The following is a 15,786-nucleotide window of genomic DNA, read 5'->3' as shown; positions in this document are numbered from 1 at the left end:
CAATAGAATTGAAGAAAGTCTATATATAGTTGATTTCAACTCTCATTCACTATTGACATATGAGCAACTCAAACAGTTTTTCTATAATTTTTTTAATTGTATAGAAATAATAAATGAATATTTATTTATTCTGCATGCTTTAACTCCAATAGATTTCCTTTTTTAGAGTTTTCAATAGAATTTCCACATTTCTTCACTATTTTGAGATAGTTATATATAATCTGTTGTAGTAAATAGCCTTAATTTTCTCTAAAATAGAATAAAAACAAAACATGGGGAAGCTATTAGAGTTTCTATTAACCATCGACTACCGATTTGCTGTTAGTTTCTATTTGAAAAGGTTGGTTTTCAATATATAAAAAGAAAACTGAATCCGATCAATTACTAAGTTATAAATTTTTTAAATACATTATGTATAAATTATCGTAAAAATATTTGTATGCATCTTGTTAAAAGTTCGACTTGTTTATTAATTAAGCTTGACTTATTGACTTTTATAATATATATAAAGTAAAATTTTTATATAAGAAATAAGATTAAAAATATAATATTAGTTCGAAATAGCTGAAATATTTATTTATAGAATAATTAGTTAAAAATTTTAAGTTCTATAACAAGTTTGATTTGTTATTTTTAATTTATTACAAATAAAATGAATTTTGTGTGATGCAATGACATTAGATTTTTTTTAATTTTAAATTTCTAAATTTTATTTTCGTATGAATCAAACCAACTCTATTCAAGTTCGATCTCATTTAATAAAATGAGCCGGCTCGAGCCCAACTCGAGTTTTTTCAAGCCGAGCCGAGCTTGAACATGAAAAATAAAAATCAAATTTTAGCCCGGCTCGAGCTCGATCGAATGAAAACAAGCCAAACATGAACAACCTAGTATTCGGCTTAACTCGGCTCATTTACACCCCTATACGTACACAAAGGATCTCAAAATTAAGAAAATATTTAAGAATTCGATCACGAAAAGGATAGAGTAGGTTTTCACAAAAATAATTGGAAGGTGCAGTAGAAAACCTTGAAACAGGTAATTTTAACACTCTACCGCACACTCAAATCAAACTTAATAACCAACAAAATATAACCGAATGTTTGAGAAACATGTTAGTTTGGAGTTTTGGTTCTAAAGAACCTCAAGGGGCACAAGACAACTATACAATATTGCAATTGGAAGAGGACATTGAACATGGAGCTTGGACACTTATCTGAACACAGATCTTAGACTTGGACAACAATTAATTCTAATTAACCTTAAATAAAAGAAAAACTTATGTTCATGCATTAGAGTACGATAAAGGTCCTTTACTTTTCTAGTTGAGAACCAAGGGATTATGGGAAGTTAATGTACTGGAGTTGCCAAAGTATATTTGTTCGTACGTGTATGTAGAATCGTACAAACTCGAATCGTCATCGTTGTTTTTCCAAGTCCGGGGTCCAAATCTACTTCTCATTCGCAAATCGAAAAATAATATGGAAAAGAAAGAAGAGTACAAGCTCCTCAAGTGGGGTGATGTTGCTCGTAAAAGATTGCACCTTTGAAAGTCTTATCATCCAAAACTGAGGGGGTCGGTTTGTGATAGATTAGCAAGTTTTGTTCGAGTTGGAGCTTCTTGTGGTGGAGAAGAGCCATGGAAGCTAAGCTGAGCAGAACAGAGCAGCAGAGAGTGAATGGTGAGGAAGTTAAAAGCTTATGTTTTTGATTTGCGGAGGTTATTTAATGGGTGGTGCTTAGTTCATTAACTAGTGTGGTTACGACAGAATAAGAGAAAATGATAAGGGATCGGACTCGACTCTCTACTCGGGAACGACACACTGCGTCGCGTCAAAACTTGATTTCGTCCTTTTCTTCGTATTATTCGGAGAGAGAGAGAGAGAGAGAGAGAGAGAGAGAGAGAGAGAGAGAGAGAGAGAGAGAGAGAGAGAGAGAGAGAGACCTTATCTCTTGGAGGAGGAGGAGTGAGCAGCAGCTTGCATTCACTACTTAATACCGGTAGATGCGCGAGAGCAGCGAACATAGTTAGAAACCAAAACCAAACCCAAAACCAGAAGCAAAACTAGTCCTCTGTCTATATATAGAGTTCGAGTTTTTCAAAGATTCAGTCTTTAGTGTTCAAATTCCAGTCTTTCTTTTTTCCTTGTTGGGGTTCAAGTTCCAGTCTTGCTCCAACAACAGAATCCTTGCATACTTGGGTAACTTATCTATGCCAGGTTGAAGGATTTGAATACCAATTGGGGTTTCAGGTTTGGGGGTGTGTTCTTATTCTCTTATTCTTATTCTTGTTCTTATTGTTTACATAGAAAACAGAAATGAATCACTTCGTCCCGGATTTCGAAATGGACGAGGATTACTCTATCCAGGCTTCTTCTGCTCGCGCGAGAAAATCCGCTATGTAAGTTCATATATACTCTTCTAGCTCCATCTTCAAATCCTTTATTCGAATTCGAATTAATTGATGGGTGCAATATTGATAGGCCGGACAATGAGATCATGGAGCTGGTATGGCAAGAGGGTCGGCTAGTTATGCAGAGCCAACTCCAGAGGCCGCAGAAGAAGACCAGATACGACGCTGTTATTCCCCAACAGGCTGTAACTCCGGCCGCGCCCCTACCGCAGCAGCCGGATAATCAACCACAGCTGTTTATGCAAGAAGATGAAATGGCCTCCTGGCTACAGTACCCTTTAACCGAGGACGACTCTTTCTGCGCCGACCTTCTTTATAACGACTCCAGTAACGTTCAACCCAACAACAACAGCCACCCACCGCCGGTCCATCCTCTTCCGCCACCTAGGAGGACCGAGCTCCAGAACTTCCTCCACTTCTCCCGACTCAACAACAACAACAATAACAACAGGCCTCGGTATGGATCACCGGCGGCGGCGCCGTCGAGCGTGGTGAGGGAGACGACGGTTGTGGACTCGAACGACACGCCGCTAGTGGGCCCGGACTCCAGGGTTATGGCCGCCTCCAACAACAATGCTAGCCCGGGCATCAGCATGAGCGGCGGAGGAGGAGTTGCCGCCACCGGTACGGCTACGGCGTCCGCCGGGAAAGACGTTGTGACATGCGAGATGTCGCTGACGTCTCCCGGCGGAGGCTCTACCAGCGGGAGCGGGAGCCTAAGCACCGATCAGATGACGACTGAGAAGCCCCCGCCGCCTCCGCCGGTGGAGGATCGGAAGCGCAAAGGAGGTAGAGACCCCGACGACGCCGAGTGTCAGAGCGAGGTGAGTAGTCTATTATGTCTAGTCATTGATTCGGTAACTATGTTTAATTAACTGTCTTAATAGTGATTTAGTTATCATTTAATTACTTTACCCGAATATTCTCCATCATTGGGAAATGGAATTAGATGGTGACGTGGGTAAACGTGCGCACCCAGCCTAGGCTCTAGGGCCTCTAGCTATATCCCAATACAATACGGACCTAGGACCCAAGTAAACCCTTGACACTTGAGTTATTTATTGTACACGTGTCGGCCGCAGGAGTGCATAAAAAGTTGACTGAGTTTTACTAAGAGGAACACCAACACTCCTAACCGTTGTTTTCTTTCCTGTTTCTATTAGGATGTGGAGTTGGAATCTCCCACAGCAAAGAAGCAAACCCGGGGATCGACTTCGACCAGGAGATCGCGAGCTGCGGAGGTCCACAATCTCTCAGAAAGGGTTCGTAGTTTTGACGTTATTTTTCTAAGTAGAGTATGTTACCTTGTTTCCTATGATGTTGAACATTGGATTGCCTGTGCAGAGACGTCGCGATAGGATCAACGAGAAGATGAGGTCTCTACAAGAACTGATACCTCGTTGCAATAAGGTTGGCATTTGTATTATTATTTTTTAGTTCTTTTAATAGATGTGAAATAAAGGTTTCTTTGATGGTCAGATTTTGACAGTACGTGGTTCTTTTTTTCTTTCTTTATATCAGTCCGACAAAGCGTCAATGCTGGATGAAGCAATTGAGTACTTGAAATCACTTCAGTTGCAAGTACAGGTATGATCTGTTTTTATTTTCAAGTACCATGTTTACATTCTGGGAATTGGTATTTATACCTCCCTTTTCACATGAACAATTGTTGATCAAGCGAAACTGTGAGTGCAAATCAATTAAGCTCATGCAGTATTCATAACAAATTCAGTTTGTAACCAATTTCTGCAGATGATGTCCATGGGATGCGGGATGGTCCCTATGATGTTTCCTGGTGTTCCACCATATATGCCAATGGGGATGGGAATGGGCATCGGCATGGGAGTGGAAATGGGAATGACTCGGCCTATAATGCCATATGGTAATGTGTTAGCTGGTTCTACCATGCCAACAGCGGCTCAGATGAGACCGAGGTTTCCTGTGCCAGCATATCAAATGCAGACTATGCTTCCCAATTATCCTAACAGAGTCCAAGCAACTAATACATCGGAACATATGTCAAACTCACTTGTGACACAAACTCAGAACCAATCACGAGAACCAAATTTTGCAGATCCTTATCAGCAGTACTTCACTCCCCAGCAGATGCAGATGCAGATGCAGATGCAACTACAGCAGGTACGGGTATTGCAGAACACTACCTACAACTATAAGTTATAAATAATCTTTTCATTCCAATGGGTAATGTCTTTGATTCAACTTTTTGTCAATAAATAGCTATAAATCCTTATGTAGAAGAAATCATTGTTTAAAGAAGATCTAATGTCAGGCTGATAGTTTAAAATCCTTACAGTCAAGATATGCTGAAGCAAAGATTGTTCTAATCCTTATTCTCCATCTATTATGAAACTTAATTAGATGTTCTGTCGTATCTAATGAAAACTAAAATTCTTACCTGACCTTGATGTTTTTTTTTTTGTATTTATCAGTCCCTTTCCTCTTTACAAAATCAAGCTATGGCTCAGCCAAGTTCTAGCAAGCCAAGTTCCAGCATGGGACCAGAAAATCAAGAGAGCCATCAATGAGGTATGCCTTTGTCCTCTATCTTGGTTTCTTTCATACAAATTGGAAGATTGTTCTGGATCTAATAGGCGGGTAATGTTGAAATGTAAGAGGTACTAGCTCATTTTTGTCTAGATGACTAGTTAGTACGTTAAATAGAAATACTCCTCAGTCCCAGTGAAACACAGAATTTTATCAAGGGATATCACTCTCTTAGAAACTCTCTATTAAATCTACTGAGTGGTTTTTAAGAGATATTATCAAGCAAAAAGGGTTGGATATCATTGGATTTCTCTAATGCACTTGACATTTATAGAGAGGGTAATGTATCATCAGAAAGTTTTGAGACTTGAGATTTGGCGGGATTTTGTAGACATTTTCATACTTGAGCTCGTTTAGGTCTTCTTAGTTTCAGATATTTTCAATAAATTATCCTTGTTTTGACAAGATTGCCGAAAAAAAAATGCCTAAAGAAACAAATTTCCTAGCTCAGGAATTGTTGGCTCCTTTTCCTGTTGGAAATTGAATGTGATTCTAGGAAAATGTATGTAAGTTTATATAGGGGATTTTTCGCTCATTCTGGAGATACCTAATTCCCAAAAAGAAAATGCAAACAACAACGAACCTAGAATACTGTGTCAAGTGCCCTGAAAGTAGTAGTGCATTGTGTTTTTGATGGTGCTTCAGAGATATTGTGAAGTGTGATACTGATGGTGCAACTTTTTTGTATTGCAGGTTCAAATTTTTGCAGATCGATCACAGAAGGCATTTGCCTGCGAAGTTTTGTAGTCTTAAAGCTCTGAGAGTAGCTTTTTCTTGCCTTGGTGATGCCATGTAACAAAACTAACCTGTAACTATTAGAAGTTTAGAACCCCATATATAGCAACAAATATACTTTAGCGTTGTTGCTCCTTATATATTTTAGAAGTTTAAGATCAGATATACATAGATTTAGTGATCCCATATTTCATAGAAATGCCTGTTCTAAAAGGAAGCAATCTTTAGGTCGAATGTTTCTGGAAGTTGTAGATGAAATCTTATCGAAGACATTGCTTTCACTTTCTGGAATGAGCGATCTCTACTTCAATGTTTACTTGACATGAATTTTTACAGAGAAATGTGATCCATCAATAGGTAGAAGACCACTAGATAGTGTTAAACAATACTGGGATCTGAGAATGTTGGGTGCATTCTGATTTTGATGTCCTACAGTAGTCGAGAGGTGAACTGAGTTTTCCTACTTGAAAATATGCATGGCTGAAAAACGAGGGTTGAGACGCCGAAGAAGTTTTGTCGCAAAGGTTTTTCACACGTACTTGACTAATGAACTTTGATCTGGAAAGAGTTGACTTAATTTGCTCCGTCTAAGTCGGAGCTGAGAATACCGAAACCTAGGGTTTCTGGTGCAAGCGGCGCTAGGCTTCAGCCCCTTGCTGTGGGATCCTCTGTGCGTCGACGACATGCAAGGTGGGTTTAACGTGCGAGATTAGACTCCGTGCGTGTAGACGATCTCCACCAACGGTGGTTTTCACTTTCGGAAGGCGACGATTCGAGTCGAGGAGATTACTAGTAGGCAAGGTGGGGTTAGCTTTCGGCGCCGGAGTTGTTCCCTCCTGCGGTGATTGAGGTAGTCGAATTGGATTTTGATTTTAACGGAGGCAGTGTATGTTGAGAGTTTGGGAAGGCATGGCAGCGGCCTTTCCAAGTGTTCTTCTTCCGGTGTTCATGGACTCCGGGCCAACTAAGGCACCGGATTGATGCGACGGCAGCTGCCCTTGAGGTCTCGGCTCCGACTAGATTCGTCGGCATCAGAGGAGTTGTGGGTTGCTAGGCTTGGTCTTTTGGGCTGTTTGCTTTATGGGTCAGGTCTTGTTTTTTCTTTCTTCTTTTATGTTTTGTGGGTTTGGTCAGATTTCGAACCTCATGGGTGAAGACACTCCTTTAAATTCTTGGTTTTCAACCATTCTTCCGTTAGGGTACGTAAATTGATGCCTTAGGCCCAATTCGGTTGATGGAGTCATCGGAGCTTAGCGTTTGAGGAGTTACATACTTGTTTTGCATTTTCATTCTTAAATATCCGCTTGTTTTGGACTTTTTCAGACTTTGGTTTAGTTAATAAGCACGTTTTTACGCTTTTCTGCTTTCTTAGTTGTTAGCGTGTATGAGAGATGACATGTCATCTCTTGTATTTGATCCTTGTGGTCGTAGAAGGGCTTATGCCCAATGAAGTTAATTCATTCCCCTAAAAAAAAAAAAACTTTGATCTGGAAAGACATGTCCAACGATTTTTTTCCTTTTCATCCTAGCCTATGTTCCATGACGAACCTTACGTTGGTACAAGCCTCTCGTGAAGAATAAAATGCAGACATTGTTCATTGGATAAAGAAATTTGTATGCCATGAACTACTGCCGAAGATCTTATGTGAAGAAAACAAAAAGAAAATTCAATGGCGCAGTTGGGAAAAGTTGTGCCACACAAAGCATGAGGGAGAGTTGGGTTTCAAAAATTTGTGCCTATAATCTCTAAATGCTTGCAAAACAAGGCTGGAGATTAATCAAGAATCCAGCTTCTCTTATTACTCGAGTATACGAGGCAAGATATCATTCTCACTGGCTCACTGCACATTCAGGGATGAAGAATTAGGTAATCGACCCTCATGCTCTTGGCGGTAGTATCTTGCCGTGTCAACCAGTCCTACCTGCAGAAGTGCGCACTGGCAAATTGGTAATGGTACACATTAATTCCTGGACGGACAAGTGAATTCCAGATTGTCCAGCATACATGATTCTCGAACCATTTAACTGTGAGTGCAGTAATGTTTCTGATAAATTGATTCTACCTCTAGAACTTGGAAAGAATCATCTGTATTCACAGAATAACGCTGCAAAGATCTTAAAGTATTCCTTACAGTCATAGATTGCTCCAACACATGGCAAAATAAAGAGGCTGCTATGCTGTTAAATCAGCCTATTAGATTGGAAGATATTGAGTCGTGGGTGTTCTTTCAGGTGTCTTCTTTCACCTTGACTCCTTAAGGCTCTTGTCCATTTGTCTCTCCATTTTTCGACTTTAAAGAAAGGATGTTTGAGCAAGCAATGCCTCTCAAAACTGATCAAATCCAAAAGTCGCTTATAGTAAATTGGGGAATTTGGAGTAACTACACTGGTCCAAATCCAATCATAGGGAAATTGCACAAGACATAGTTTGCAGTACAATAACCACCAGCTAGCTCACTGATAACAATCGGTACAGCCTCGAATACATAAGAGTACATGGTGGTCTCCTTCCCATCCAGGTCATTGAAAGCTTACCGTCGATGGGGTGTTTCTGCCTAATCGAACTGAAGGTGGAATTGGAGGTGCTCTCAGAGAGAATTCCATATCTAAGCTGTGCGTGCCTTAACATTTCAGTTCTCTTATGCTTCTTTTAGTCATTCACTAATCTCTGGGTTCAAATTCTGTCATGCACCTATAATACTCGAGTTCAATTGAAACCCTTGATTACTGCTTAGTTGTCCTTTGGTTGATGTTACTTTTCTTTAAATCTAATTTCACTCCACGGTAGTACTTCAATTGTATACTTCAGTCTCGACTTTAATCACTTTTTAAAAATTATAAATGTCCCTCAAGAACCTTTAAAGTAAACTTATGTCTAGTTGATCCTTGACTTTTGTACATGCATTTCAACTTGATGAAAAGCACACATTTAAAAGTACCATAACATTAGCAAACATACCAAGTAATTTATCTTTAGTTTGGGGAAAAAGTGCCCCTGGTTAACCAGCCAGTATTAGAAGGGCAGGCATCATTCTAAAAAAGAAAAAAAGAGCAGGTGCATAGAACACAAAACGAAAGTTCTAATAATACTAGAAGTTTGGAAACTTGTCTCATTTTTATGTCTGTAATATAGTATGCTAACAAGAGATGCAGATTCTTAAGCAAGGATTTTTGTATGATGCCTCCAGCCAAGCTATTTCATATTATACCTTACATTCAAGCCTGAAGACCCTATTCCTATTCTTCAGACACAGACAGAAGATTGCAAAAGTGCGAGACCAGTACCTGTCTAGAGCACTCTATAGTCCTCATGCTAGTGTTGGGGAAGACAAAGACGCGAGTGGCAGAGAGTATCCAAATCGGGTTTCAAGTCCCTCTCAGAACTTGCTCTCATCTATTACAGGTCTGTAGTTATGGGTTGATGGCAGATAGGATCTGAAGACAAAAATTTAAGTGGATTGATGTTATGATCATGCGGCTGATTACTGTTCACAAAAGCATAAGCAGATGGCAATTACCTTGTCAGTAAGTAACCGAAACACCTCCACCTCCATAGCTTTATCAAGTTCCTAACAGTAATTAAACAGCATGATTAGGAAAAATTCAAGCTGAAGAGTTTGAATCAAAATCATGTCAATGTGAGATACAAATTTAAACAAAGATTACACTATGCTAATTAAGATCATGTCTAAATGAGAGAATGTTTGACATAGATAATAGTCATAATACTCACATTCTCCGCATCTGTAGAACAATCTATACTCCCAATGAGCTTTTGAAGACTTTTGTCTTTCAAAGCATCGCGGAGTTCACTGGAAGAAGCTGCAGTAGAAAAAACAACAGGGTCTGATAGTTAGAAAGACAATCTCAATTGTCCTAGAATTAAAATTCAAATCTGCTCGTCAGCTGTGTAGTAAAACATTTTTTAAATGCAGAATTGTTCAATCCTGCAACTCATACAAGGAGAAATTCTACCATCAAACATGTGGAAATGGGAGAGGTGTCTACTAACAACATTCAGAATAACCGACAAAGTTTAAAGACATGCTGCTGACATGCATACTGAATTGTTGCCTACGCTATACCAGACTACTAAACCGATTGATCAATTTAAAAGACCAGCAGTTTAGCAGCCTGGGGAAACATTAATAACAGCAAGTTAACAGCCATAGAAGAAACTTCAAGACAAAAAGATAAACTTAATACAGTTAAAAAGTCATAGAAACAAGAAGGAAATAAGAAATATTTCATAGAAACCATAACACCATGGGTTTATGAAAAGTTTTGGAATAAACCACAGTATAACCCCTGCTAAGTTACAAAATAAAGTAACTCATTCTGGTGTAGGTTTTAGAACAGCCTAGTTCATTCTCCTCGTTGGCCTTTGTAAGGCTGACAGGCCACATGAATCTAATTTCTTTTGAAATTGTTTTTATAAGTCATTTAAATTGGAATGTTCATTGTTCAAACTCTAAAGCCTTTTAAAGTAAGATCTTAGAATGCTTAAAAAAAGTTTATAAAATAGGGTTGCAATTTTCACCCAGTAACCCATTTCAAGTAGACTTCCAAGCTGTATAGTTCCATACCTATAGCCTCTAGTTGATGCCTTTCAAGCACAGCACTTGGTTCAGTAACAGTTATTGGCCTTTCAACCAGTGATTCTGGAGCAGCAGCTGAAGAAAAAGAACCTGCAAAATAGAATTGTTAAAATCAGGACATAGAATGTCCCTGCTATTCAGCAAGAAGGAAAGATAATCATTTACAATTAAATCAAGTTTTCTTCAAAAGTAGCTGTGTTTATTGACATAAAATAGCAACTCAATATTATGACATGGGTACGCATTGTTAATAGAGCGCAAAAATGAAAACAGAAAGGTCCATGCTTTACTATGATTCTGAGTAAGAGAACAAGCTCTAGCATGTGAAAGTAAACCTTTCATGTCAAAAACTCAAAATATATCACTGGAAAACAAAAATCCCCTCACTTTTACTAAACAACAACTCAGGCTAGGACACCTCCTTATCTTGGGTACCCTTAAGCAGAAATGAATTCATATAATCTTCTGTAATACGCGTGAACAAAAACTACTATAAACTTCCAGGTTGGCCTATGAAAGCAGTTACATTGTCCAAGTGCATAAGAAAGTAAGCAACAGACTTCGTACTTGATGTTTCCTCAGATTGCACTGGCAAAACACATGTGCTCTCTGCAATGTCCAAAACATGAGCTCAAATTAGTCCTCATATCAATGTCAAAACAAGCAATCTTCTGAAATTCGAGCAACAATAAGTCATGCCTCGGTGTTTTCACAAACACAATCATATATATATATATATACATGATTGGACTCTGCATAGCTGTAACTATGCAGAACATATATACCCTTCATCTGATGTGTGATTTTCACTAATATCTTAAACTTGGGCACAAAAAAGACACATAATTTTGCAAGTTGCTTACTTGGGTTTTCCTCTGACGGCAGTGGCGAAACGCACGGGGTTTCTGCAACATTGAAGAAGGAGGACCCAATTCAACGTTAGGAAAACATTTGGGTAGGAATAGCAAAAGCAAAGTAGCGTACCTTTGTGCTTCTTGAAACACGGCACGGAACAACTGCAGTGGAAAGAAGCAAAAGATTGTTTTATTGAGACTCAGAAGCAGCAGTAGGAACTAGGAAGCGGTTTTGTTAAGAATGAAAACAAGGAGGAGTAGTAGCTTACTAAGGTGCACGGCATGAAGGGCACTTGTACTTGGATTGAGCTTCGTTGCAGACTTGGCACACTCGAGGACCCATTGGAGACCGAACAAGAGCTATGTTTGGTTTTCACCGCTTTATATTACAACCAGAAGCGGGTACTGTCTCGATCGAAGGTTTGATGAAACTTATTAAATACCAAGAACTGCCCTCATAAACTTGAACAAATTAGACACCGTATCCCGCTCCTTTTAAATGGAATCTTTTTTCTTTTTTTAACCCTAAACCATCACTCTCACTCTTCTGCGACACAGCAGCGCCACCGACCACCCATCTCCAGGTCGCGCCGCAGCGGTCCGGCGTCATCAAGCCACCAAATCACCACCATTAGAATCCTCTCCTGATTTCCTACAAAACCCAATCTCCAAAACACAGATGCAATCTTATTAGAGGCCGTGGAAGTTCATCTGCTCTGTTTTTGGTAAATCTCTCTCTTCTTTTCCTTTTCATTTCAGAGTCCTGTTGAATTCAAAGCCTTAATCAATTTTCAATTTCAGAGTCAATTACTATCTTGAGTGTGATTGGCTAATGTGTGGTAATTTCGCTTTAAAACAAAGCTCATATCTGTAGACTTATGATGAGTAGCATTGTTTAGATTGAACTATTTAAGTGTATGTACATATAGACACGATTAATTTTTTAAATAGTCTTCTGTGTGGTTTTCATAAAGATAGTGTAAGTCAGGAATGTTTATAGATAGTGTTTGTCTTGTTAATAATGAAATTCTAAGTACTTAATGGGGGAGCGGTTTTGTTTATGTAATGGCTTTGTCTTGTCAGTAAGTTATTCTCCACCTGAGTTCTTGAATATTGGCCTAGCTTCTTAAATCTTGGCCTTGCCATTGTTTGTATGCAGTTCTTTCTCATAACATGATTTCATTATGAACAGTAGATCATTCATTGCGGTCTAAATTATAAATTATAAACTGTGGGTTTTGTTGTCCATTGGTGACTATTCACCGATTTTAATTTTTGATTCAGACGATTTGTTCTAAGTTCTGATTTCTAATAAAGTTTGGTAAAGTTAAGGTTTTTTAAGCTTTGAGAGCTGGTTGATATATTTTCGGGAAACAAGAAGGCCTGGGAAGAAAGAATTAGGTGTTGCGGTAGAATGGGATCTGGCACTACACTTCCCCTGTGGGCGTCAGAACCTTGTATCATGGGCATCGATGAAGCCGGCCGAGGCCCTGTTTTAGGACCAATGGTGTATGGATGCTTATACTGTGCTTGCTCATATGAAAAGACACTGTCCTCTTTGAACTTTGCAGATTCAAAGACACTAAAAGAAGAGAAGAGGGAGGAATTATTTTGAGAATCTAAAGGCTGATGGATCAATTGGGTGGGCTGTCGATATCATAGATCCAAGAGAGCTTTCAGGTAAAATGCTAAAGAAGAATAAGATAAACCTTAATGAAATATCACATGACTCTGCAATTGGCCTTGTTGCTAAGGTACTCAACATGGGGGTTCTTCTAACTGAGGTTTACGTGGATACAGTGGGAGATACTGAAAAGTATAGATGTAAACTGTCTGAAAGATTTCCTGGTGTCAGTTTTGTTGTTGCAAAGAAGGCCGATAGTCTTTACCCAGTTGTTAGTGGAGCTAGCATAGCTGCAAAAGTCACAAGGGACAGATCCTTAAGGGACTGGGTTATTGATGAGACAGCTGGAAAATATGCACAAAAAATTTGGTTCTGGATATCCTGGAGATCCCGAGACCAAGGCCTGGTTGTAACATCACAAACATTCGGTATTTGGATTCCCATCATTGGTACGTTTCAGCTGGGGCACATGTACTCCTTACTTCAAAGACATTGCTGAAGTCCTATGGGAATCAATGGATGAAGATGCTAGCAGTTCTGCTGGGAAAAGGCAACTGAAATTAAGTAATTTTGGTGTCACAACATCAAAGAGAAAGATTGAAGAAATAGAATCAAGTGGTAAAGGACGCTGCAAATTTTTTATGGCTCGTAAGCTTGAGCAAGTCACTCATTTCTAAATAAAGGATTAAAGGTGCAGGAGAGATGCCAGGCTGGATGTGGGAACTCCTTAGTCCCAGTGAAACACATAATTTTATCAAGGGATATCACTATCCTAGAAATCTTTTTCTTTAAATCTACTGACTGGTTTCTAAAACATATTATGAAGCAAGAGTTGGAATTTATTGGATTTCTCTAATGCACTCCACCTTTTACACATTTATAGAGGGTAATGCAGTCATCAGAAAGTTTGGGTTCTCTATGATTTGGTGGAATTCATACCACTCATTGTAAACATTTTCGTACTTGAAATTATTTAGGCCTTCTCAGTATCCAATCTTTTAGCTAGCTTGTAGTTTTCTGTTGTTCTACAGGCATGTCTCTGTAATGTGTTGAGGGGTGAAATTGTTAGTTTTCCCCTTCATGTATCTGTCCTGATGTATTGGGTCTTATTTTCCGAGAATCCCATATTCCCATTCGATTTATAGTCTTGGCAATCTTGTCAGAACAAAGATATATTATTGAAAGAGATATCTGTTATAGGGGGAATAGCGCTGAAGATTGTCCTAGAATCCCATATTCCCAGAAGGGTATAGCGCTGAAGATTTTTCACACATTCGTGGGATACCTATATCCCAAAAAAGAAAATACAGACAACAACGAAGCAAGAATACTGTGTTAAATGCCCTGAGGACGGTAGTGCATTATGTTTTTGTTGGTGGTTCAGAGATGTTGTGAAGTATGATACTCGTGGTGAAACTTTTCTGCATTGCAGGTTCAAATTTTGTCAGATCGATCACTGAAGGCATTAGCCTGCATTCCCCTGCAAAGTTTTGGTAGTCTTTAAGCTCTGTGAGTAGCTATTTCTTGTTTTGGTGATGCCACGTAACAAAACTAACCTGTAACCAGCTGCAACCATTAGAAGTTTGGAACCCTGTAGCGACATACTTTACTGTTGTTGCTCCTTATATATTCTAGAAGTCTCAGATATACATAGATTTAGTGATCTCATATTTCATAGAAGGGTCGTTCAATAAGGATCTTTAGATCGAATGTTTCTGGAAGTTGTAGCAGAAATCTTATCAGAGACATTTCCTTTTCCCTTTCAATGTTTATTTACGGAGAAATGATTATCATTAGGTAGTAGATCACCAGATAGTGTCAACTACACTGAGATCTGAGAATGGTACCGTAGGTGCATTCTGGTTTTGATGTCCTACAATGGTCGATGAGGTGATTGGTAACCTGAGCCTTTCCTACGTGAAATGTAGTTGTAAAAACGGGGTTGAGATGCCGAAGAAGGTTCTTCTGTACTGAGGCCATCTCCATCCCATTTGTGTGAAGTGCTAAAATGCCAGATTATTGTAGTTGACTAATATTTCTGGTGTTTCCTGAATTGCTACTACATGGGATAATTGTCATTACTAGTCACAGTTTTACACAATGCAGATGCGTTTTCTTTAAATTATTGTAGCTGTTGTGTTGTGCTGTGTCATCTTCTTGAACAACACTAGCAAACGACTTAATCAATTGTCTTCGTCTCCTTTCTATATATCATTTTCATTTCTTCTTTTTGTCTGAGAAGGGAAATATCATTTTCATTTCATATTGATCACTTCCTCGAAATTCCGAGCTTATAATATATGCTAGCGTAAGGAGTACTCTAGTAGAATATATGCTCATCAGATGAAGGAAATGAGTATAAGTAGTCTGCATTTCAGAAGGCCTGTCGATCTTGTACTCTTATCGATCACTGATCACTGATCACCAACATCTACATAAGTAATATGCACTAGTTTCCATTCTAACTCTGAAGTTTAGAATGTATTGTCTCATCACCAAGTTTTATTTCTAAGATTGATAGAAAATTTTGCCATCCCCACGATTGAGTTTGAAGTTAAATATTGACCACTGCTCAAGTGGAATTGTCAACTCAGATTTTTTTAATAGATAATATATAGGGGCCAAAAGAATGATCTTTTGTGAATTATCGATACATTACTAAATACTAAAGACTTTTTTTTGAATAGCTTGATGGGAAACAATACACTACCTAGCAGCATGTCGAATGAGTTAGAATGTAAATGCGTTATTCTTTTCCCGAAAAAATGAGAGAAAGAAGAGTACTCGCAAAATTGACTAAAAGAAAGCATAATTGTCTTGCTTAACTGAGTTCTGGAATGAGAATGAGAATCTTATGCAGAAAAGGAGTGAAAGGCAGATAATATATTAGATTAAAAATGTTGCTTCATACTAACAAAGTTTACACCCATACATAGACGCGTTCCTTTCAATCATTGTAGTTCTTGTGCTTTATCATCTTCTTCTAGAAAGTCCAGC

General features: G+C 38.7%; 3 protein-coding genes across 6 annotated transcripts; 2 read left to right on the top strand and 1 right to left on the bottom strand.

Annotated features, from left to right (window-relative positions):
* Positions 1-1,511: 1,511 nt before the first annotated feature.
* On the top strand, positions 1,512-6,530 carry LOC126785447 (transcription factor PIF1). Of its 3 annotated transcripts, none has more exons than XM_050511144.1 (9): positions 1,512-1,682; positions 2,310-2,401; positions 2,484-3,237; positions 3,577-3,675; positions 3,758-3,823; positions 3,935-4,000; positions 4,166-4,552; positions 4,864-4,960; positions 5,672-6,530. In XM_050511144.1, the coding sequence occupies exons 1-8, from the start codon at positions 1,680-1,682 to the stop codon at positions 4,957-4,959; spliced, it is 1,563 nt and encodes a 520-aa protein (XP_050367101.1). In that variant the 5' UTR covers positions 1,512-1,679; the 3' UTR covers position 4,960; positions 5,672-6,530. The 3 variants fall into 3 exon arrangements, with proteins under 3 accessions (XP_050367101.1, XP_050367103.1, XP_050367102.1); XM_050511146.1 differs by lacking the exon at positions 1,512-1,682 and adding an exon at positions 1,983-2,201; XM_050511145.1 differs by lacking the exon at positions 1,512-1,682 and adding an exon at positions 1,983-2,219.
* A 2,137-nt stretch (positions 6,531-8,667) lies between these two features.
* LOC126785463 (uncharacterized) lies at positions 8,668-11,534 on the bottom strand. 2 transcript variants are annotated; one of them, XM_050511163.1, is made up of 8 exons: positions 11,435-11,534; positions 11,296-11,327; positions 11,175-11,216; positions 10,879-10,920; positions 10,300-10,401; positions 9,447-9,535; positions 9,232-9,282; positions 8,668-9,148 (listed from the first exon to the last, which is right to left on the bottom strand). In XM_050511163.1, the coding sequence occupies exons 1-8, from the start codon at positions 11,506-11,508 to the stop codon at positions 9,125-9,127; spliced, it is 456 nt and encodes a 151-aa protein (XP_050367120.1). In that variant the 5' UTR covers positions 11,509-11,534; the 3' UTR covers positions 8,668-9,124. The 2 variants fall into 2 exon arrangements, with proteins under 2 accessions (XP_050367120.1, XP_050367121.1); XM_050511164.1 differs by lacking the exon at positions 10,879-10,920 and having other exon boundaries at positions 11,435-11,521.
* Positions 11,535-12,535: 1,001 nt separating this feature from the next.
* LOC126785457 (ribonuclease H2 subunit A) lies at positions 12,536-14,176 on the top strand. Its single transcript, XM_050511157.1, is given in 3 exon segments — positions 12,536-12,774; positions 12,776-13,135; positions 13,137-14,176. Coding segments are annotated over 3 exon segments (885 nt in total). The 5' UTR covers positions 12,536-12,579; the 3' UTR covers positions 13,467-14,176.
* The last annotated feature ends 1,610 nt before the right edge of the window (positions 14,177-15,786 follow it).

The sequence above is a fragment of the Argentina anserina genome, chromosome 2 (assembly GCF_933775445.1).
Source record: "Argentina anserina chromosome 2, drPotAnse1.1, whole genome shotgun sequence".
NCBI classification, from domain to species: Eukaryota; Viridiplantae; Streptophyta; class Magnoliopsida; order Rosales; family Rosaceae; genus Argentina; species Argentina anserina.
Note: the sequence above shows the minus strand (reverse complement) of the source record. Positions and strands in the feature narration are given on the sequence as shown.

What these genes read in the sequence shown, in the direction of transcription:
- LOC126785447 (XM_050511144.1), top strand. An exon ending in CGCGCGAGAAAATCCGCTAT is followed by an intron (nt 2,402 to 2,483) that starts GTAAGTTCATAT and finishes CAATATTGATAG; the next exon opens with GCCGGACAATGAGATCATGG. An exon ending in ACGCCGAGTGTCAGAGCGAG is followed by an intron (nt 3,238 to 3,576) that starts GTGAGTAGTCTA and finishes TGTTTCTATTAG; the next exon opens with GATGTGGAGTTGGAATCTCC.
- LOC126785463 (XM_050511163.1), bottom strand. Translation starts at nt 11,508, where the DNA reads ATGGGTCCTCGAGTGTGCCAAGTCTGCAACGAAGCTCAATCCAAGTAC. An exon ending in CCTTCATGCCGTGCACCTTA is followed by an intron (nt 11,328 to 11,434) that starts GTAAGCTACTAC and finishes TTTCCACTGCAG; the next exon opens with TTGTTCCGTGCCGTGTTTCA. An exon ending in GCAATCTGAGGAAACATCAA is followed by an intron (nt 10,402 to 10,878) that starts GTACGAAGTCTG and finishes TCTATTTTGCAG; the next exon opens with GTTCTTTTTCTTCAGCTGCT.